Source organism: Corythoichthys intestinalis, chromosome 5 (assembly GCF_030265065.1).
Source record: "Corythoichthys intestinalis isolate RoL2023-P3 chromosome 5, ASM3026506v1, whole genome shotgun sequence".
Taxonomy (NCBI): domain Eukaryota; kingdom Metazoa; phylum Chordata; class Actinopteri; order Syngnathiformes; family Syngnathidae; genus Corythoichthys; species Corythoichthys intestinalis.
The window spans coordinates 30893310-30917002 of NC_080399.1; the positions used below are offsets into that span (position 1 = coordinate 30893310).

Consider the following 23693-nt stretch of genomic DNA (forward strand, 5'->3'; position numbering starts at 1 on the left):
GTGCTCATTATTAAAGAGCAGAAGCAGTTGCTTGAGGATGACCAGTCTCGGCTACTCAAGATGAAGCTGAATCAAAGTCTCTTTCTGTCTTTTATGACAGTTTTCCAGTGGACTGTCCACGTCGGCTCGGAGGACACACCAACATTAGGATCAAGGAATATTCCCAGACTTCTGAGCCAAGGTAAACATCACTTCATTACATCTATAAGAGTCAAAATGATGCTGAAATATGCGGGCCATGGAATTGTAAAACAAAATATCGATTTCTATCCAGCAACCATAATGTTAAAAAATGTTGAATTTAAAATTATCTGTTAGATTAACTCAGTGTTTTGATAGCAGAGAAATGCAAAAATCGCTGACCTTTTACTTTGTGAATTTTAAGAATGTCAAATAAAAGACATGAAGGTGAACATTATAAGCCTTATCCCATTGTTTTTTTTTTTTTTTTTTTTTAATGTTCAACCTCGGCAGAGGTTCACTTTCTGCTGAGAGTCATTCTACTGTTCTGTGCAAAAGTAGAATTGTTGATACAGCTGTTCACACTGGTTTGTGTGAGTGCACCTTCAGTGTGTTATGGCCAGCTCAGAATGACCTTCACGAAATTCCAGTCTGGTGCTGCTGATACATTGAAGCTGCTTTATCTTCCAGATGTCATCAAGGGCACATTTAGCTATCCGGTCCATCAAAACCACACCATTTTATTTTATCATGAAGACTCTGGGGAGATTTACGTAGGAGGGACTGACTTTGTGTACAAGCTTGATTTGGACCGCTATCAAATCTCTGAGGTGGGTGCTGCTTTCTTTTCTGCACACTTATTCCATGCGCATCGGCCGCAACCTCTTGCACAGAGGAGTGGTTGGTGCTGCAGGAGAGATAATTAGATTACGCTGTAAAAGATGACGCTCTACTTTTGTGTCACACACACAACACCTCACGGCTGATTGTGTTCATTGACAGCTGTGGTCTTTTTCAAGCTGCTTGACACTGCATTTGCATTGAGTGGCTGATGATCAAGTGCTAATCTTGAGATGACAACTAATGACTGTTTTTTTGTAGTGTTAAATTTGCAGAAAACACAATGGCCATACTACAGTAGTATGGCATGAGAACCAAATGAGCTCACGATAAACCAAACGGGATGAGCTTAAGCTCCTCTGCAAACCCAGCAAACAAAAGTGCCATACAAAACATACAGTTGATAAAGAAATTGGTGCCCTTAACAGCGATAGATTCAAGGGTTATATTGTCACACTAGCAGTAAAAGATCATATTTCATTACTATTGACTGTGATAGACATGCAGTGCTTTTGAACTGGGATGGCTGGCAGGGATTTTTCACTGCATTGGACATCTGTCGCCGATAACGGCATCCAATAACTGAAAATAAACGGCCTACTGATTATCATAAAAAGTGCAATAATCCAAGGTAAACTTCAATCCTCCCAGACACACAAAGCCTGTCTTTCTGCTTGTCTTGTCTGTGATTTTTTTTCTTTGACAGAAATTACAGTGGTTACAACATAACATAAACTGAGAGAATTATCTTGAAATCACAGCCCTCCAGCATGTAGGGCATTTCCAGTGGGCCGCAAAATGGTGCAGTCTGTTGACAGCGACCGGGCTATTTATGCTGTTTTTACGCTATCCTTTCATCCACGAATTATTATTATTATTATTTTTACATTACAGGGCACTCATTTAACTCATCGCCTGCCATTCACGGTGCTTGACATCCAATCCATTCTGACTCATTCGCCCCTCCCGGTCAAAATGAATCGGACGTCTAGGCAGTGAAAGATGAGAATTGGACATATATTGCCATCAATGTCTTGCAATGAGTTAAATATCATGGGGAGAAAAAATATCTACTTTTATGTTTTAACTAGGAGCCGTAAAGAGAGTTTATTTCTGGTTTGTTCATTTAAATTTCATCAATTTAGCCTTTATTAACATTATGTTAATTTTAGGGCTGTCAAAATTATCGCGTCAACGAGCGGTAATTAATTTTTAAAATATTTGACGCAATTAACGCACAAATGCCCCGCTCAAACAGATTAAAATGAGAGCACAGTGAAAGGTGTACTTGTTGAGTTTTGCCACCCTCTGCTGGCGCTTGGGTGTGACTGATTTTATAGGCTTCAGCACCCATGAGCATTGTGTAATTAATTATTGACATCAACAGTGGCGGGCTACTAGTTTATTTTTTGATTGAAAATTTTACAAATTTTATTAAAACGAAAACATGAAGAGGGGTTTTGATATAAAATTTCTATAACTTGTCTTTTAAGAACTACAAGTCTTTCTATCCATTGATCGCTTTAGCAGAATGTTAATAATGGTAATGCCATCTTGTTGATTTATTGTTATGATAAAGAAATACAGTACTTATGTACCATATGTTGAATGTATATATCCATCTTGTGTCTTATATTTTCATTCCAACAATAATTTACAGAAAAATATGGCATATTTTATGATGGTTTGAATTGCGATTAATTGCGATTAATTACGATTAATTAATTTTTAAGCTGTAATTAACTCGATTAAAAATTTTAATCGTTTGACACCCCTAGTTAATTTGTAAAAGTAATACTATTTTTTTAACGCCCAAAAATAGTTAATTGTCCTGTAAAGGGTTAAAATCTTAATTCTACAATTATAGCTGGAGTAACTGCACTAACAACTCTCCCTGAAAAGGTTGAATAAATGCCCCCACCGCTCCCCTCCCCCTCCTCAAGTCTCATGCACTGATAGCGGAACACTGACATTGGGACTGTACAATGGCCAGAATTTGGTGTAACACCCTTGGATACATCCAACAAAAAAACACAGAAATGGCAATTCATGAATAGGGAACTGTCAATATCTTGGGGAGTACTCAATTTCAAAAATGCGTCATAAAACTTGTATTACACAATTAATATAAAAAAAAACAGTTGCTAACGCATTTAAAAATATTCCATGAATAATAAAGTGACACTAAAATAATTTGGCAATACTCTAGGTCTAAGGTGGTTGACTTCCTCTTCAGCCTTGTGGGCCAAAGCGGAAGTTTGCATAATTCCCTTCCACCTTGACTAAATCTGCAGCAAAAACATAATCACAAGATTTGCTGATGCCATCATATACTGTAGGAAGATACTTATTTTAACGGCAGGGATTCTGTAAAACCTGACCACTGTTACGATTCTTCAATGGTTTGGGGGTATAATTCATCAAGGTAATGTTACTTCTCCACTAGAAGACATTATCTTAAGTGCCGTTTGAGAAAACAGCAAAACAATCATCCATTTGTGGACGCAGTCACAAACATGCTGTATATTCCCTGCAGGAAATCCATCTTAACGCCACAAGGGAGGAACCGTGCTTTGAGGTTGGTAACCATGAAAATTAGCTTAATAATATGTTGTGTTGTAATAAGACTGCGGGCTTTACAGGTCCCTTGTAAAAATGTCATCACTGTCATCGAGAAGTTTGGGGACAGTCTGTTTGTCTGCGGGACCAACGGACTGCGGCCTCACTGCTGGAAACTGGTAAGTTCTTGACACATCTGTTGTAGTCCTTTTTTACGTAATGTTTAATGAAGTAACCAAGTTGCTCAGTGGGTAATTCGAGGCAGGTTTGCGGTGTCTGCTCACGATTTATTGTCTGTGTTGACCATCAAACTTCCTGTTGACTTTGTGCTATTCCGTTTCCAGTCCGCTGACGAAACGAAGGAGCAAGAAGGGACGGGAATATCTCCGTTTACGCACACACAGAACTCGTTGTATCTCAGAGTTGGTATGTTAAATGTCGCCTGTTGAGTGTTTCTTCAAGGTCTAAGAATGTGACACTGTAGAGATAATAGGTGCTTAATAATAGAGAATGGACGCCTGTTTTTGTGTTTGCTTTTCTAGAGGGTGATCTGTATGCTGCAGCGCCGCTGGATTATGATGGAAGCGCCTTGCAGTTCAGGAGGGAAGAAGGCAGAAGGGCCAATGTCTGGATGTACGACACTTGGGTCTCAGGTAAAAACTTGAGGGCAGCATTTGAATCCAATAGAATTAAATTGTTCTTCTTATTATAATGCCCCACTCTTCCTTCACATAATTCCCAAGATATGCATGTTATCTTAATGAAACCCTTAAACGAATGTATATTTGAACACAAATGGTGCCTCAACACATGTACAGTGGGGCAAATAAGTATTTAGTCAACCACCAATTGTGCAAGTTCTCCTACTTGAAAAGATTAGAGCGGCCTGTAATTGTCAACTTGGGTAAACCTCAACCATGAGAGACAGAATGTGGTAAAAAAAAACCAAAAAACAACAGAAAATCACATTGTTTGATTTTTAAAGAATTTATTTGCAAATCATGGTGGAAAATAAGTATTTGGTCACCTACAAACAAGCAAGACTTCTGGCTGTCAAAGAGGTCTAACTTCTTCTAACGAGGCTCCACTCGTTACCTGTATTAATGGCACCTGTTTTAACTCATTATCGGTATAAAAGACACCTGTCCACAAACTTAGTCAGTCATACTCCAAACTCCACTATGGCCAAGACCAAAGAGCTGTCGAAGGACACCAGAGACAAAATTGAAGACCTGCACCGGGCTGGGAAGACTGAATCTGCTATAGGTAAAACGCTTGGTGTAAAGAAATCAACTGTGGGAGCAATCATTAGAAAATGAAAGACATACAAGACCACTAATAATCTCCCTCGATCTGGGGCTCAATGCAAGATCTTACCCCATGGCGTCAAAATGATAACAAGAACGTTGAGCAAAAATCCCAGAACCACAGGGGGGGACCTAGTGAATGACCTACAGAGAGCTGGGACCACAGTAACAAAGGCCATATCATTAACACAATGCGCCGCCAGGGACTCAAATCCTGCACTGCCAGACGTGTCCCCCTGCTGAAGCCAGTACACGTCCAGGCAAGTCTGCGGTTCGCTAGAGAGCATTTGGATAATCCAGAAGATGACTGGGAGAATGTGGTATGGTCAGGTGAAACCAAAATAGAACTTTTTGGTAGAAACACAGGTTCTCGTGTTTGGAGGAGAAAGAATACTGAATTGCACCCAAACAGCACCATACCCACTGTGAAGCATGGGTGTGGAAACATCATGCTTTGGGGCTGTTTTTCTGCAAAGGGACCAGGACAACTGATCTGTGTAAAGGAAAGAATGAATAGGGCCATGTATCGAGAGATTTTGAGTGAAAATCTCCTTCCATCAGCAAGGGCATTGAAGATGAGATGTGGCAGGGTCTTTCAGCATGACAATGATCCCAAACAGAAGGAGTGGCTTCGTAAGAAGCATTTGAAGGTCCTGGAGTGGCCTAACCAGTCTCCAGATCTCAACCCCATAGAAAATCTGTGGAGGGAGTTGAAAGTCCGTGTTGCCCAACGACAGCCCCAAAACATCACTGCTCTAGAGGATATCTGCATGGAGGAATGGGCCAAAATACCAGCAACAATGTGTGAAAAGCTTGTGAAGAGTTACAGAAAACGTTTGGCCTCCGTTATTGCCAACAAAGGGTACATAACATTGTCAACCCATGTTGACAATTACAGGCCTCTCTAATATTTTCAACTGGGAGAACTTGCACAATTAGTGGTTGACTAAATACTTATTTGCCCCACTGTATGTGTACTTGGGCTACCTTTGCCTACTATTTGCATTTGTTTGATGAATTTAAACATCAAAGTGGGTAAATTATGCCATAAAAAAGAATTTGAGAAAGAGGAAATACTTTTTCTTAGACTACCATTTTTAACATGCTTTTATTTTCAAACTATAACAATTAGTGGTTGACTAAATACTTATTTGCCCCACTGTAGATGGACAAAAAAGTAATATTCAGGTGTAAATGCATTTTTACCTTTCCATTAAATGAAATATATTGCTATAGCTGACCGAGTCAGTTGATAAACACTTGTTCTTTAATGCCTTCTATCTCAGGAGCAGAAAGATATTCCAGAATTGAAAAAAATAAATGTGGGGGAAAAAAAATAAAATTTTGATGTTTCTTTTTCACACAACACTAAGTAGCTTTTCAACCTTTATAAAAAAAAATTCATTACATTTGTGATGATATGTGGACTGATAACTAGTTGAATAACACCTCATTTTTATCTTGATGGGGTCTGTATTGCTTCCACTGGCACTAATTACCTTTGAGGAGGGTGGCAGGAACCCTGCCATGCACACAAAGAAACTACAAATGTGCTGACTGCTTTACGGCATACATCACTTTCCCCTTTCCCCATTCGTTATATAGACGGAAGTCGATGCGAACGCTGTGGCGCAAATTTTGCAGAGAGGGCTGAGAAACAAGAGACAGAGTTTTGTCCAAGGAGGCAAAAAAAAAAAGGAAAAGGGAGGCTACCAGGATAAAAGGACACTCAAGAATAAACATTGTACTGGCTTTCACTCGGTGGCGTCAAACGTTTCTTATAATCAACATAGTCAAGTGGATTTATTAACTCATTATTATTTGTCCTTCAAACAGCCGCCGGAAACAGAAATGTTGTTTAATCCATCTGCAGGCGACCGGGACATAATGATTTTACGACACTGTGCACAGCTCTTCATGGGAAACACAGTCTTTCTTAAGGCAAAACATTACGCTTTTGTCCACCTGCGTTGCTAAAATCGAACAAAACTGAAGTATTACCTAGTGTTGCTTTAATTCATGTTTGTTTTAATGAAGTCCAATATCATACAATACAGTGGTACCTCTACATACGAATTTAATTAATTCCAGGACCTGGTTTGAAATTCGAAATGGCCGCATGTCGAGTGGGATTTTGCCATAAGAATACATTATAATTCAATTAATTTGTTGCCCAGCCCAAAAACCTACGCTAAATCCGTAATAATTACTGCAGGTACAATTACAAATAGCATTTACACAAAGCAAAACAAATACATTATAAATACAAATCAGAATAAAAATAATGGAATAATAATAATAATGTAACAAATCAGGTTTTAATGTGGCGGTTGTGTTTTGCATGCTGTTCCTGAACGCACCCTGTGACTGACGAGCGTGGGGAAGGTGCGGAAAGTCAGCTAAGATCAGCGTCAGATCACCTATGACACTAATAAAAAATAAACTGGTTGGATGATTAGAATCCCTCAAAGTCAATTACAGGCTACTAGTAGAAAAGCATGGGCTCCATATCCTATACTTTGACTGATTAGTATTGTCTTCCTACAGAGCCCACATTTGTTTCTGCCGCTTGGGTGAAGCGGCAAAATGACCCCGACAATGAGAAGATTTACATCTTTTTCCGTGAGAAGAACTCTGACCAAAACCCAGAGGCCGATCCGTGGATTTCCCAAGTGGCCAGAGTTTGCAAGGTAACCTGACCAATGAACACTGACTCAAATAACATCAAGCGAAAGTCTAATTCCTACAGACTGCTGCATTTCCTGAAAGCTTTGTCAGAGTCCAGCAACATGAGCTGTAAACCAGTCACAGTGAGGCAAAGCACAACTGCTTGCGCTATTATGTCACAGTTCTTTGTTTTTTCTTTTCCAGACCGATGAGGGCGGATCAAAGCGATTCTTCCAGAACACATGGACATCTTTTCTCAAGGCTCGGCTGGTCTGTGGCTTTCCAGAGGAGTCGCTGTATTTTAACCGCCTGCAGGACGTCTACGTGCAGAATGCTGAAGATTGGCGGGACACAAGAGTCTATGCCCTCTTCACCAGCAGCTGGTTTGACACTTTCCCTTCCTTGTATTGCGTAGCAACCAAAACGCATGCTCAGCATGTCCACACAGAGACTAAAATAACCTTTGTGTGGAGGTCTTGACTTACTTTCAACTCATTATTATCATTTCCAAATTGTAATATTATAAAAATGGAAATTTAAAAGGGCTGTCAAAATTATCGCGTTAACGGGCGGTAATTAATCTTTTAATTAATCACGTTAAAATATTTGACGCAATTAACGCACATGCCCCACTCAAACAGATTAAAATGACAGCACAGTGTCATGTCCACTTGTTACTTGTGTTTTTGTGTTTTTGTCTCACTCTGCTGGCGCTTTGGTGCGACTGATTTTATGGGTTTAAGCACCATGAGCATTGTGTAATTATTGACACCAACAATGGCGAGCTACTAGTTTATTTTTTGACTGAAAATTTTACAAATTTTATTAAAACGAAAACATAAAGAGGGGTTTTAATATAAGATTTCTATAACTTGTACTAACATTTATCTTTTAAGAACTACAAGACTTTCTATCCATGGATCACTTTAACAGAATGTTAATGTTAATGCCATCTTGTTGATTTATTTTTATAAGTAAAAAATACAGTATTTATGTACAGTATGTTGAATGTATATATCCGTCTTGTGTCTTATCTTTCCATTCTAACAATAATTTAAAGAAAAATATGGCATATTTTAGAGATGGTTTGAATTGCAATTCATTACGATTAATTAATTTTTTAAGCTGTGATTAACTCAATTAAAATTTTTAATCGTTTGACAGCTCTAAAGTTTAATACTATGGATAGTTTTTTTTTTTTTTTTCAAATTAACCTAATATCTTCCATTGATTGTGATAGACGTCCAATCCATTTGAAAAGGTAGTGGCTGCAAACCCTCCCTGTTCAAATGGATTAGAATATTCTCGTCAATGACACCGAAACGTGATCTTTTACTGCCAACGTCCCCAGTTCCAATACAGTATATATTTGGCGTCTCGTGCCGTGAATTGCAGTGAATTGGTTAATTAAGTTTTAATTGATTAATAATTTTCTTCATGATGAATTCGTATCTTTAGTCCATCCCTGATAAACTTGAAGTGAAATGACTTGGTTTCTAAGGAAATTCAGCGTAACCCTGTAAGAATAACAGTAGGAAAATTTGAGGAGTAAAATTATGTAACTCTATGAAGAGTCAGGGTGGTTCAGCTTGTTCTGCTTAGTCTCACTCCCAAAAGCATTAGTCAAACACAGAAAGTAAAAACTCTAAAGCATTAGTCAAACACAGAAAGTGAAAACCGATGGTTATTTCAGTGTTGATGACTTTTAACTTGACGTGAAGCAAGGGTTTTGTATTTTGACATGATATTTTGAGGGAAATTGTCAAACGTGACAGGCCGTGATTGCTGTAAACAGGGGTGCTGGAAGTCACTCACAGCATGGGGTGCTGAGGATCTTTTTTAGTTTTTCCCCATCAGAAAACAGTCGTTTCGATCCAAATTTGTCATGCTCGAGCGTTTTCTCCATACAAAGCGTGCACAATGGCAGTACACACGCATGCCGGATAGTTTACGTACTACTACTAGGCTACTAAAAAGACAGCGTTTTGTTTCACCTGGAAATAAATGTGCCCGTGTATTATAATCCAAAACCCCGCAGCTAGACAGCGAAATGACACATGAACACATTTGAAAACTAAAAGGGCCAATAAACCTCGGTTTAACACCCCCTTTTTGCAACACTAAAATCCAACAGCACTCTGCACGGCGGCAGCTCAACAGCAACAACAAACAATAACATGGCTACAATGCAAGCATGTTTTACCTATTTGAAGACACCAATGGACAATCATCTTCATTTTTGACCTCCAATTAAATTTTAGAAAAATTTTGCTGTTTTTGTAAAGAAAAAAATGCTAATTCGTTTTTTTGCCATGTTAACGTCTCCTCTGTCAAGTTTACTTCTCCGTCCCAATGGCGCCTTAGGTGTCAGATGGTGATCATGTTATTAACAAAAACAAGAAAATCTTTTCCAACATGCAGTATATATTTAATCCTCAAAGTTAAATACGCTATTATTTCAATATGTTTTTTTTTTGTTTTTTTTTTTGTAACAACAACAACAAAAAAAGAATGTACCAAAACACTTTGTTTTTTTCTCTCCCCAACACCAGGGGATGCTGCAGCAACCTCAGCACCCCCTTCCCGAGCCACTGGCTATGATTGCCTGATAAGATTTTGAAAGCATCAAATTTTACCCCAGCATTCATTTTGCTAATGAAAAACCAAGAGTGTAATTGGCTATAACAAAATGACCAATTATTTGCTTGTTCCTCTTACAAGAATGATTTCAAATCAAATGAGTTTGTTTTCAACCACACTTATTTTAGTTCTTCTATTAATCCTACAGGAATGCCACTGCAGTTTGTATTTATTCCATCCAAACGATTGAAGACATTTTTAACAACTCCACCTTCAAGGGCTATGACAAAGCTGTTCCGGAACCAAGACCAGGAACTGTAAGTGCTATTTTGGTATGACACTCAAACTTCACTGTTGTCATGAATCACATGCGGTTGAGGCTGCGCTGTGTGGACTTGTCAATAAATAGACCTTTAAAAAAAAATGGGTGGGTATGAGGAAAATGTTTGTGTACATCACAGCTTCTCATGAAGGGTGGTTTCCAGCTTTCCGTTAAGACCGCTGCCAAGGCTTAAACATTTATTTATAGCTGCACCCACCCAGTTCAAATCGATTTGACGTCTGTCTTCGTCAATGGCACTGAAACATGATCATTTGCTACCACAGTGAATTTGTAAAATATTCATGTTTTGGCAGAGGTGGGTAGAGTAGCCAAAAATTATCCTCAAGTAAGAATAGCGCTACTTCAAAAAAATATTACTCAAGTAGAAGTAAAAGTAGTCATCCAAAAAATGTACTCAAGTACAATTAGAAAAGTATCCAGTGAAAAGAATACTCAAGTAATGAGTAACATTGTGAGTAACTGCTTATTTTTGTTTAGTTTTCTTTTTAAACAATGGTATTTTTTTCTCTCAGCACAAACTTATCTATATGAACTAGGGTTGTTCCAATCATGTTTTTTTGCTCCCGAGCCGATCCCGATTGTTTCAGTTTGAGTATCTGCCGATCCCGATATTTCCCGATCCGATTGCTTTTTTTTTGCTCCCGATTCAATTCCAATCATTCCCGATAATTTTTCCAGATCATATACATTGTGGCAATGCATTACGAAAAAAATGTATAAAACTCAGACGAATATATACATTCAACACACAGTACATAAGTACTGTATTTGTTTATTATGACAATAAATCCTCAAGATGGCATTTACATTATTAACATTCTTTCTGTGAGAGGGATCCACGGATAGAAAGACTTGTAATTCTTAAAGGATAAATGTGACTTTGTATATTGTGACTAAATATAGCCATCTAGTGTATTTGTTGAGCTTTCAGTAAATGATACTGCTAAATGTTAGCCATTTAACTGTTCTGTCCAAATGCATGATGGGAAGTGCAAACATGACTGTGCGTAGTGGCACCAATTGATATATCTTCTCTGCGTTGGGAAGTAACATAGGGTGTTAAGAAAAAGATCAACTACTACCTTTCTTCCCCACATTGCTTCCCACGATATTTCTTATTGATGAGAGAGGGATTGTAAGGCTTTAGCCAATTAAAAAAGACTCCAAGGACTGCTAAAATTCACTCTACTCATTTGACGCGCCTTTTAGCTCTATATATAGGTAAAACGGCGCCATTAAAGATTGAACGCGACAATGCGTGAGTGGGTCGTGCAGCGCATGCGTTAATTGCGTGAAATATTTTAACATGATTAAATAAAAAAAATAATTAATTACCGCCGTTAACTTTAAATTTAATAAATAATGATAAATTTGGTTGCCCTACTTTAAGCCAAAACTAAAAGACTCTGGATGAGTGTAAGACATTTTGTCTGTAACGTTAAATACAATTAGAAAACGATTTAATTAAAAATATATTTATATATATATATTTAAAAAAGGCATGTCCGATATTTTTTTGCTGAGTCCGATACTTTGAAAATGACGTGATCGGATGCCGATCGATCGGGACATCTTTAATATGAAGTGTTGTTATAATGATACTGCACGATAACTCATTACATAACCACATTAAGCCAAAGAAATACAAAAAAAAAAAAAAATAGTTCCTAGTTTGAATAGTGAATAAAATCATGTTGAGGGCAGCGCTCTATGTCAAATACTTTTTACGGTGCTTTAAAGGCGCCACGTGATTGAACAGGCTGGCGTGATCATAGAACAGCAAGCATGCGTCACATTGGTGTAATGGAGTCATGTGATTATTGTTGCGACGTCTCATTGGTGAAATTGGAAGAGCAACTCTTGGCATCACTGGCAAAAAAAAAAAAAAAAAATCTAATATGTAGAATAAAGAGGAAAAATGTAACCACTCTTGTGTAGCCCAAAGTAGCAGAGTAGGAGTAGCGTATTTTTCTTCACAAATCTACTCAAGTAAAAATAAAAAGTATGGCTTACCAAAACTACTCTTAGAAGTACATTTTTCTCCAAAAGTTACTCAAGTGAATTTAACGGAGAACATGTAACGCGTTACTACTACCCACCTCCGTATATTAATGCCCAAAACACCTACAAAATGTGTTTTGTGTTTCAGTGTGTGCGGAACAGCCGTGCATTACCACTGGCAACCATTAGAGTGGTTCGGGATTATCCGGAAATGAGCGACTGGGTCCACTCTGTGCACTACACGGCTCCATTCTACGTCAGCAACAACAACTACACCAAGATAGTTGTGGACCGCGTCCAGGCAGCGGACCAGCGCATGTACAGCGTTTTGCTGCTGGCCACTGGTATGTCCTGTTTGTTGCACAACAATACGCCTTTGGACTATTTTGAGTTGATTCTTTGGCTATTTATGTCTAGGTTCAACAAAGGTGAACACATCCTGTGCTCCCTTCTCTATACACACTAGCACTACTTTAATTGTGGAAGTTTGGACCATTTAACAACTTTACAGCGGGGCAAATAAGTATTTAGTCAACCACCAATTGTGCAAGTTCCCCTACTTGAAAAGATTAGAGAGGCTTGTAATTGTCAACATGGGTAAACCTCAACCATGAGAGACAGAATGTAGAAAAAATGAACAGAAAATGACATAGTTTAATTTTTAAAGAATTTATTTCCAAATTAGAGTGGAAAATAAGTATTTGGTCACCTACAAACAAGCACGATTTCTGGCTGTCAAAGAGGTCTAACTTCTAACGAGGACTAACGAGGTCTAACGAGGCTCCACTCGTTACCTGCAATAATGGCACCTGTTTTAACTCATTATCGGTATAAAAGACACCTGTCCACATCCTCAGTCAGTCACACTCCAAACTCCACTATGGCCAAGACCAAAGAGCTGTCGAAGGACACCAGAGACAAAATTATAGACCTGCACCAGGCTGGGAAGACTGAATCTGCAATAGGTAAAACGCTTGGTGTAAAGAAATCAACTGTGGGAGCAATTATTAGAAAATGGAAGACATACAAGACCACTATTAATCTCCCTCGATCTGGGGCTCCATGCAAGATCTCACCCCATGGCATCAAAATGATAACAAGAATGGTGAGCAAAAATCCCAGAACCACACGGGGGGACCTAGTGAATGACCTACAGAAAGCTGGGACCACAATAACAAAGGCTACTATCAGTAGCACAATGCGCCGCTAGGGACTCAAATCCTGCACTGCCACACGTGTCCCCCTGCTGAAGAAAGTACGCGTCCGGACCCGTCTGCTGTTCGCTGGAAAGCATTTGGATGATCCAGAAGAGGATTGGGAGAGTGTGTTATGGTCAGATGAAACCAAAATAGAACTTTTTGGTAGAAATACAGGTTCTCGTGTTTGGAGGAGAAAGAATACTGAATTGCATCCGAAGAACACAATACCCGCTGTGAAGCATGGGGGTGGAAACATCATGCTTTGGGGCTGCTTTTCTGCAAGGGGACCAGGACGAATGATCTGTGTAAAGGAAAGAATGAATGGGGCCATGTATCGAGAGATTTTGAGTGAAAATCAAACAATGTGATTTTGTTTTTTTTTTCCCCACATTCTGTCTCTCATGGTTGAGGTTTACCCATGTTGAGAATTACAGGCCTCTCTAATATTTTCAAGTGAGCGAACTTGCACAATTAGTGGTTGACTAAATACTTATTCGCCCCACTGTATGTGTACTTGGGCTACCTTTGCCTGCTATTTGCATTTGTTTGATGAATTTAAACATCAAAGTGGGTAAGTTATGCCATAAAAAAGAATTTGAGAAAGAGGAAATACTTTTTCTTAGACTACCATTTTTAACACGCTTTTATTTTCAAACTATAACAGGTTGTTACTGTTTATGTAAGAGATGTGATGCTTATCATTCCATACAGACTCTGGGAAGATCCACAAAGTTCTAGAATCGGGATCAGAACCTTTCATCATCTCGCAAACACAAATCCCAAGTCAGTCCAATTTGCAGTCGATGAAACTGGATTCCCAAAAGGTACAGCATATCTAAATCTATTTAAGGATGTTGTGTTTTTGTACTTGATAGGTTCGTGTGCTGTTTCAGCACATCTACTAAGTGCTTTTTATGGCTAAATGTTTTTGTTTTGTTATACCACAATTTTAGGAGAGGTTAGGGCCTTAAAGCTCAATCTCAGGGCTTTTCTCAACTCATTCTGTGCCATTAATGAGTTGACTCTCTTTTAACTTGGCTTTAATTTTTTAGGAATGCCAAAACAGAATTTTTAAATTTCATTTAACTTGTTACTGATGCGGTAATCATGTTTTGTTGTTTTGTTATTTCTTGCCTTGCCTAGAAAAAACTAGTGGTGAGTTTTGCTGAAAAAATCTATGTGGTGGACCTCCAGAGTTGTAATGAGTCCAACAAATCCTGCGCGGACTGTGTTCTGGCTCGGGATCCCTATTGTTCCTGGACTAAATCTGGATGCTCCCCAACTGTCCCGTATGTCTCGTTTGTCCACTATTTGTCTTTTTGCTAAAGAAAGAAAATCAATTGAAGGTTTAACATGTTTTTGTTGATTACACAGAGATGGAATTCAAAATATTGTTGATGGAAAAACAAGTGTATGTGCTGCATCAACATCAGGTAATGACATGCTGAATACTATTCAAGTGTGCATGATGCATTATATAACACCAATGTTCTTTCCTCTGTTATGGGTCGTCTTTTTTTTTTTTTTGTTAAGATTATAACACAGTCAACCGGACCAGAAGGAACGCAGCATCACGTCTCGACATAGATTCAACTCAGCTCGCTGTTCCCATGGACGTTCCTTTTTACCTATCGTGCCCGATTGACTCATACCACGCTGTCTACACATGGAGGCACAGAGACGAGCGCAGCCCTTGTCTTCAGATGAGCTCCTCCTGCCTCCTTCTCATTCCCGCCATGACCCCTGACAGCTACGGCAGCTACGAGTGCATCTCGGAAGAGAGGGACTATGTCAACATGGTGAAGCAGTATCATCTCACGGAGCGAGAGGACCGACGCGCAAAGGCCAACCGAGGTAAAGCGTCGGCAGTAGCCGCCCAAACATTAGGGATCACAGTTGGCCTTGCTCTCTTTTTGAACTGAATGCGAAAGTTACTGACCCAGAATATGGATTCCAGTCCTCATTCATCCAGCTAGGAAGCTAAAAAAAAAATGTAATTTTTGTAACTAAAAAAATCAACCAAAATTTTCTGACATTAAGGCGCACCTTACTATAAGCCGCCACCCACCAAATTTGACAAGAAAACGGCATTTGTTAATAGATAAGCCACACTGGACTATAAGCTGCAGTCGTCCGCACTGTATTATGTGATATTTACACCAAAAAATACTAACCGGTAACACTATATTTGACAGCATCATCATAAGACTGTCGTAAGACCAAATGAACCACCATTGCTTCAAGAAGCTTCATTTGGCCATCACTGCTCCCTAAGGGGAGACAGCCAACCTCTGCTGGGACTGCTGTCAGCACTGTTGTCGTCCAACATGCCTCTTAACGTGCATTGCAGCACTACAGATGTAAATAACAATCAAAATTCCTGATCTGTGCTAATTACTTCTTCAGTTACTGTTCCAGTTGTTTCATTAGTTGCTAGTTATGGTTTTTGGTAACACTTTATTTGACAGGGGTGCCATAAGCCTGTCATAAGACCATCATAATTATGAAATGACACTGCGATGAGCATTAACGAATGCTTATGACTGATATTATTTTGTGTCATCCGGCAAATGATCTCACTTTTGAATGGATGTAAAGATCCGAGCTGGACATAAATGGAGTTGGTAACATAATTCATCATGTCATTAATGCCAATAATAGTGCCATTTCATAATTATGACAGTCTTATGGCAGTCTTATGACGCCGCTGTAAAATAAAGTGTTGCCTATTAACCCAAATCAATCAACAAATAAGCCGCATTTGACTATCAGCCGCAGGATTCAAAATTAGGGGGGAAAAAGTGGTGGCATATAGTCCGAAAATTACGGTATAGGCAATTTATCAAGTGACCGTTAAAATTATTTTCAGTCATACAAGTGTCAATATAGAAAAAGTACACCAGACCTTATATATGACAAACCAGGCTTAATTTAGCACATGTGCAAAGTTATTAAAGCAGTCGAGCTTTAGCCTTCCAACATACAACCTCGACACCAATTACTGCTTTCCTATTACACAGGGCTTTGGCACTCCCTTGTAGTGTAATGAGCTTTACAGAAAAAGCTACAAAAATGCTAGGTGTTCAGTGATATTGACTCCTATTGACACCTATTGAAAAGGTATTACGAAAAAAGTACATATAATAAGCTGTGAAAAAGCAACACTAAACAATTTCCACAAGTTGGTTCCCCCTAAACAAGATGAAATTAAAAGAAACTTTGAAAAATGTTAAAATAATATTGAAAAAAGATTGAAAAAGTATTGAAAACGTAAGGACAGGTTCAAAACACAAATCTGTGAATTAGTAAACTAGCCAAAAATTAATCGTGGACAATATGTTACACATTTTTTCTTGAACTTTTAGAATTTTTTTACCTTTTGGGGGCTTCCACTAGTTCAGCTACTATAAATCATTAATGCCAGAATTGGTTGCAAATTGCGACACATTCATGCGCTGTATTACTATAGCTTTTCTCATCTACTGTAATGATATAGTCACACCACTGAGGTAAAAACAAGTACTACACATAGACTGCTGGGAATACTTTGTTAATGCATTGGCTACCATTGATGCCGATAGACATCCAATTCTTTTGATATGGGAAGGTTGGTAGCGATCATTCGCTACTAGCTTATCCTTGTTCAAATGGATTGGACGTCTATCGCCGTCAGTGGCACTGAAACATGATCATTTATTGCCAGTCCTTCCCAACCAACTACTGTATAACACTCAAACCTATGAATGTACAAAATGTGATAAACACTACTACAACTCACTAAATAGCCTTAACACTACAGTACAACAGTAAGAGAGGTGTCCTGGCTGGTTCACTTCTCAGAGATTCAATTTCGCCGTGGCAACGCCAGAGATACCACCGTAGCATCTCTTTGAATTTGCAACTGCTTTTAAAGGTGAAACTGAAGGAATCCCATTGTGTGTGTATGTGTGTGTCCTCTGTGCCCTCAGCTTCGTCCACAAAGTGAGTCAATGCGCTGGATTGCATGTTCACACACATATTGAGGCAGGTGATTTAGTCCACACGGAGCATTGCAGTCTGGCTCTCTTCCAGCCAATTGTGCGAGTGTATTGTGCGCAAGGGTGGAGGTACCCCAAGTCCTTGGACGAATTTCCTTCTTTTGTTCCCCAAGCACCACCTACCTCCACTGACAACTAACGGACAAGAAGGCCTTTGTAAACGTGCAATAAGACATCATTTGTTCCAGGCTAGACAAATGCCTGACCTCTCAGAAATACTGATTTTATTTCAACTGCTAATGATCTTCTTTACTGCGGTATTATCTTTATATTTTGTGTGCCTAGATATTGGCGAGATTAACTTTAATGAACAGATTATTATGTATGTATATTTATTAGCAAAACCATTTCCGGTACAGATTTTATAATGCATTTTATTACATTGTCACAAGTTTAAAAAAATGTATATGTACAGTATTTTCAGTTATTTTAGTCACGATCACGTGAATAGTTTTAACAACAAAGAAGTGTTATTTTTGTTTTACAACAAAATTGTCAGTTTTATTTTTTGTTTGACAAAATGCAGTAGATCATAGTTTTATTGTGGGTACTCCTAATTTTTTTTTTTTTTTAATTCATTTATGTTTGGACTAGGGGTTTCAAAATTATCGCATTAACGGGCTGTAATTGATTTTTTAAATTAATCACTTTAAAATATTTGACGCATTTAACGCACATGCCCCGCTCAAACAGATTAAAATGACAGCACAGTGTCATGTCCATTTGTTACTTGTGTTTTTTGGTGTTTTGTCGCCCACTGCTGGCGCTTGGGTGCGACTGATTTTATGGGTTTCAGCACGATGAGCATTGTGTAATTATTGACATCAACAATGGCGAGCTACTAGTTTATTTTGTTTGAAAATTTTACAAATTTTGTTAAAACAAAAACATTAAGAGGGGTTTTAATATAAAAGGTCTATAACGTGTACTAACATTTATCTTTTAAGAACTACAAGTCTTTCTATCCATGGATCGCTTTAAGAGAGTTAATGTTAATGCCATCTTGTTCATCGTGTTGATTTATTGTTATAATAAACAAATACAATACTTATGTACAGTATGTTGAATATATTTATCCATCTTGTGTCTTATCTTTCCATTCCAACAATAATTTACAGAAAAATATGGCATATTTTAGAGATGGTTTGAATTGCGATTAATTACGATTAATTAATTTTTAAGCAGTGATTAACTCGATTAAAAATTTTAATCGTTTGACAGCCCTAGTTTGGACATTATTTTAAGCCCACCATCGAACTGTTCTATGGTTTAACTCAACAACACAGGCACACCTTTCTTGTTGTTTATACGCTTTCCACAGTGAATTTGTGAATTCTATCAAATAATACATATGTATGTGTGTGTTTTTCTTTTTTAAAGATTGTAAAGAGTAAAAACTGTAAGTGTGATTGTTTTTGGTTTATTGCAATAAAAACATGAGAACCTATTTGGTGCGGCAGTACTGGTGATTTCCAGATCTTGTGAGTAAATATGTCACATCACACTATGTCTGTGTCTAAAACTGCTAAGCTGCCACATAGTCACAATTGGGAAATTGTTGGCTGGCAGCATGTGAGTATATATCATGCTACCACGTTCTTCCTAACCACACTCAAACCCCTCCTGTCCCTTGTTTCCACGCAATATCATATGAGAATGTTGCAGAAGGGCCTGCCGGATATCAACTATATCAGGTGTATGGCACATCTTTTTATTCATTGTTTCCGACACCAACTCATGAGAATGTGATCAAACTCTACTTAGACTGGTGATGTGATGACAAACTTGGATTTGGAATGCTTAGCCTTCACTGATAGGATTGTGACCAGTCTCGCTTGAATAAGCACATTGATTCTCATCTCTTACTGTCGTCAGCTTTAATTCTGTATATCAGCGTGTACTCTGACTCAAGGCCACCTAGTACAAGTTGGCCTTGAATGTCTGGGGAATTGGCCACTGTTTAGGGCAACAAATTGTCCTGTTTCCTGTGAACAAGGGGTTTGCAAAAGGAAGGAAGCCCAAGTAAAAGAAAACATTGTAGAAAAACAAAAAAATTGGTTTATTCGTAATCTCAAAGCAATTTGCTGGTTACAGCACACCCTGGAAGTCCCCGACACACCCAGTGGATGACAGGCTTGAATGTACTGGATACTCTTTTCATATTTGAGTACATAAACCATCATCACAACAAACAAACAAAAACTTGCAATACTTTGTACAAAGCAAGCAATTTTACACTATTTTAAACAGTTAAGATTCCTACGAGAGTCAGCACAAGTAATATAACAAAAATTTGAAACACGGTACTTCATACTTACCACAAATGATGATTATATGTTCATTTGTACAGATCTTACTTTTTTGGATGGACTTGGTGGTAACTAGTTTGAAAACGCCAACATAATTAGCTACTGTAAGGAGGAATTTTAAAAAGTACAGTATATTTTGAGAGAAACAGTCTCATCTCTAAAATATTACTGACAATATTAAACTCTTTCATATACAGTAATCACTGGAATGGACAGATGTTCATAAGTTGACCCTTTAAAGAGCAAGTAACATTTTTTGTAATTTTTGCTTTTTTCGCCTACAGTAAGTGACCGTCTTTGGTCATTGAAAAATACTGAAATATTAGCATTTATAAAAATTATATATTTTTAAAGTATTAATTATTAATGTAGTTTTTTTTTTGTATACAAATTATACAATGTTCATAATAGGGCTGTAGCTATTGATTATTTTAGTAGTCGATTAATCGACAAACTAGTTAGTTCGAAACAATCGAGTACTCAGATAGGAACATAAAAAATTAAAATACCTGAGCTGAGCCTCAAACGGTATAAAAAAAAAAAAAAAAAATGAGAATCTAAGTACAACAAAAGAACCACTATTTATTTTGAATAAATTCTTGTGATTTTGTCCAAAATATGGCTTTTCCTTTGAAGTGTGATAACTAAGTCATTTATGAATATTTTTTCACCTTCAACCACTCAAAAATGTTCATTGGCATCAGACCTATATATATATATATATATATATATATATATATATATATATATATATATATATATATATATATATATATATATATATATATATATAGATTCTTTTTTTTTTTTTTAATGCCCCCATGGACAGTAATAGCAGTATTATTCTAATAGCAAAACTAACTATGCTGTATATATATGTATATAAAATAGAAGTCTAATTTGAATATTTCAAATGGCATAGAGGCCCAAATAAGTCCATAAGTCATAACAACAGAATTTCTTCGCAAGCAAATTCATGTATTGGCCTATGGCGACCCCTAATGACTTTTGGGTGTTAATACTCTCAACACACAAATTCCTCTATTTCCATGTTTTTGACTCGCCAAAGAAGCGATTGCATCAATAACAACGGAAAATGCATTATAACACATCAGGTTTACAGCATATAAAAAATTATGATTTATAATGGGAGTCATTGAACCAGAACATGGCATTATTATAAGAAATTAGTGCGACTCTCCCCAACCTGTTTGCAATAAGTAAGAAATTGCAGCATGGTGCATTTTTACATGTTTTTACTATCCTGGGGAAATATTAGCTCCCTAGTGTCATTTTCCCAATGCTTTTCTGTGATGAAACACAGAAAAAAAACTAAAAAAAAAAAAAAAAAAAAGCCAGAGTATGGACAAATAAGACCGACGGGTGTTCTTAACAAATGGTTCAAGCACATTCCTACAAGAAACGACTAAATATACCTATAAACTAAATGATGAATGCATTAAAAAAAAAAAACATTAGCTCAAACAAAAATTTAGCTTATGTTGGTCTTAACAGAGAGCAGCTGTATTCAGCCATGTGAAATGACTTATGTCATATTCATTGTTGCCACTAGAGGGCAATGTATCCACCCATATCAATAAAACTAAATTCCAACACTTTCAAAGAAACCATCACAACGTCACTTTAATTACACAAATACTAGAAGCAGCAAAATTCGATTTGCACGTTTTTTCTAATCGAATTACTCGAGTTAATCGATTAATCGTTGCAGCACTAGTTCATAGAACTAAATAAATGAAATGAATAAAAACAAATATACACTGGTTCTGGTACAAGTAATACTCAGAAGTTTTTTTTTTTTTTTTTAATCATCGTATTTAACTCAACGCATGCTACTGATGGCGATAGACGTCCAATTCATTTAAAACAGGAAGACTGACTGCTTGTGAACGTTCCTGTTTCAGTGCCATTCACCCCTCCCACTCAAAATTAATTGGACGTCTATCGCCGTCAACGGCAGCGTCAATGAGTGTTTCTTAAGTTTAAAAATAATAATCATTCGTGCATGCAGGGTTCAATTACAAATGAGAAAGTAGAAATTTAACATTAACCCAGTTTACTTAAACTTTTTTGAGTTCCGGCGCTAACTTGTTTTCCGTCAAAATGTGAAAATTAAGTGAAATAGGTTGACATGAAATTTCATGTTTTTCACCTTTTTCCTCAAGTTACTGGAAGCAGTGCACGGGAAATGTTGAGATTAGTATTTTTAACACCAGGTGTCACTGTCTGCCTACATAGCATAACTCATGGTGTCCCACCACACCACAATATCTGGTCCAAACATTCAGTATTTTTTAAACTATTATAAACCATTGGCACTGAGACATAGGCGGAGTTTGACTTTTAGGTCAGGGGGGGGCACAACATGTTGATGACACCGAAACGCAGTGTCAGCAATAAAATTAACTTACAAGAATATTTATAATAATAAGTTGACAATGAGCGTTTTTTTGTTTCCCATCATTCTTAAGAAGAATTCTAAATCAGGCTGCTTAGGCAATACTTTTTGCCAAGATCGCCATCCATTGAATTATGGCACACCAGCCGGTGTCGTGCCAATGTAGTTACCCCAGTCAAAAATTGTATCCCCTGGGCGAAGTCATATGGAGGTAGATTTGTGTCTTTATTATTCAATAAAAAAAAACTTGCTTCAATAAAAATAAATATTTTCAATTTAAAAAAAGTTTCTTAAATAAAAAAAATAAAAATAATAATAATAAATTTGAAATTAAAAAAAAACATGTTAAGGCTATTTTTCTTTGATTTAGTTTTGTTCTTGTTAATTGGAGTCAAGTTTTTTTGATTGAAGCAAACTTTTTTGATTGAAGTAATGTTGATTTGTGTTTGGGCCACATTTTGGCTAGGATGTTTTTGTCTTTATTATTAATTCAAAAAATAAGTTGCTTCAAAGAAATGTATTTTCAAAAAGAAAAATCGCTTCAATCAAAAAAAAAAAAGAAAAATTTCAATCATAGAAAACGTTTTTCAATGCGAAAAAATATTTGAGATTGAAAAATTTGCATTTGAACACTTAATTTTTCATTGAAAATTTTTATTTGATTGAAGCAATCCTTATTGTGTTTGGGCCATATTATGGGTACGACATTTGTGTCTAAATCATTCAATCCCCAAAAAGTTGCTTTAATAAAAACAAACAAACAAACAAAAAATTCAAAGAAAAAAATCATTTGTAAAATAAAATTTCCCTCCCCGATTAAAAAAAAAAATTATATGCAAAGCAAATGACCGTCTAAGGTGCTAGTCACATGATCTGTTCGGAAAATGATTTTGACCAATTATAAAAATATTTTTTTTTTGTAAATTTCACTCATTTTGTTGCAGTTTTATTGCTGTACAACTTCTATATGAATAGGAGAGTCAATTTCATGCAATGACACTTTTCGGCCACGGGGGGGGGGGGGCTTTGGGGGGCTGGCCCTCCTGGGCCCCCCTTAAAATCAGTTTATGCACTGAGACCGTTTTCCATGAGAAAATTATTTATTTTCATTGTGTCAAAGTGTCATTATATCAGTGTTGTCCCGTGAAAAGATCTACTTAAATATCTGCAGAAATGCGAGGGGTGTACTCACTTTTGTGATACACTGTATATTTTTCAATATGCAGGTGAGGCTCTGAATCTCTTCCTTCTCCTATCTTTGCTCTAGTTGTTTAGATTTTTTTTTAATCACACAAGGTTTATGGATACGTCATTCAAGAAAAGTTTAGGGCAAGTCACTATTTTTGGTACTGAAAAACAAATCATTATTATATTGTAGCATCTACAAGGACAACGCCCATTTGGTGATGATAATGCATACTCAACAGGAAAACTGTCCATTATTTTTAATTAATTCCCACCTGAACGCCAT

The 23693-nt window shown here is 37.2% G+C and overlaps 1 protein-coding gene across 2 annotated transcripts; it reads left to right on the forward strand.

Annotated features, from left to right (window-relative positions):
• Positions 1 to 18941, forward strand: sema7a (semaphorin 7A (JohnMiltonHagen blood group)). 2 transcript variants are annotated; one of them, XM_057837567.1, is made up of 15 exons: positions 2 to 181; positions 652 to 791; positions 3338 to 3379; positions 3444 to 3539; positions 3705 to 3786; positions 3903 to 4013; positions 7215 to 7357; positions 7539 to 7717; positions 10123 to 10231; positions 12407 to 12602; positions 14169 to 14281; positions 14601 to 14746; positions 14832 to 14890; positions 14991 to 15311; positions 17426 to 18941. In XM_057837567.1, the coding sequence occupies exons 1-15, from the start codon at positions 61 to 63 to the stop codon at positions 17440 to 17442; spliced, it is 1875 nt and encodes a 624-aa protein (XP_057693550.1). In that variant the 5' UTR covers positions 2 to 60; the 3' UTR covers positions 17443 to 18941. The 2 variants fall into 2 exon arrangements, with proteins under 2 accessions (XP_057693549.1, XP_057693550.1); XM_057837566.1 differs by having other exon boundaries at positions 1 to 181; positions 14991 to 18941.
• Positions 18942 to 23693: the final 4752 nt, after the last annotated feature.

Bases quoted from the DNA above. Each gene is read 5' to 3' on its own strand.
- sema7a (XM_057837566.1), top strand. From the start codon at position 61: ATGAAGCTGAATCAAAGTCTCTTTCTGTCTTTTATGACAGTTTTCCAG. The intron at 3,787-3,902 runs GTATGTTAAATG...TTGCTTTTCTAG, and splicing joins CTCGTTGTATCTCAGAGTTG to AGGGTGATCTGTATGCTGCA. The intron at 7,358-7,538 runs GTAACCTGACCA...TTTCTTTTCCAG, and splicing joins AAGTGGCCAGAGTTTGCAAG to ACCGATGAGGGCGGATCAAA.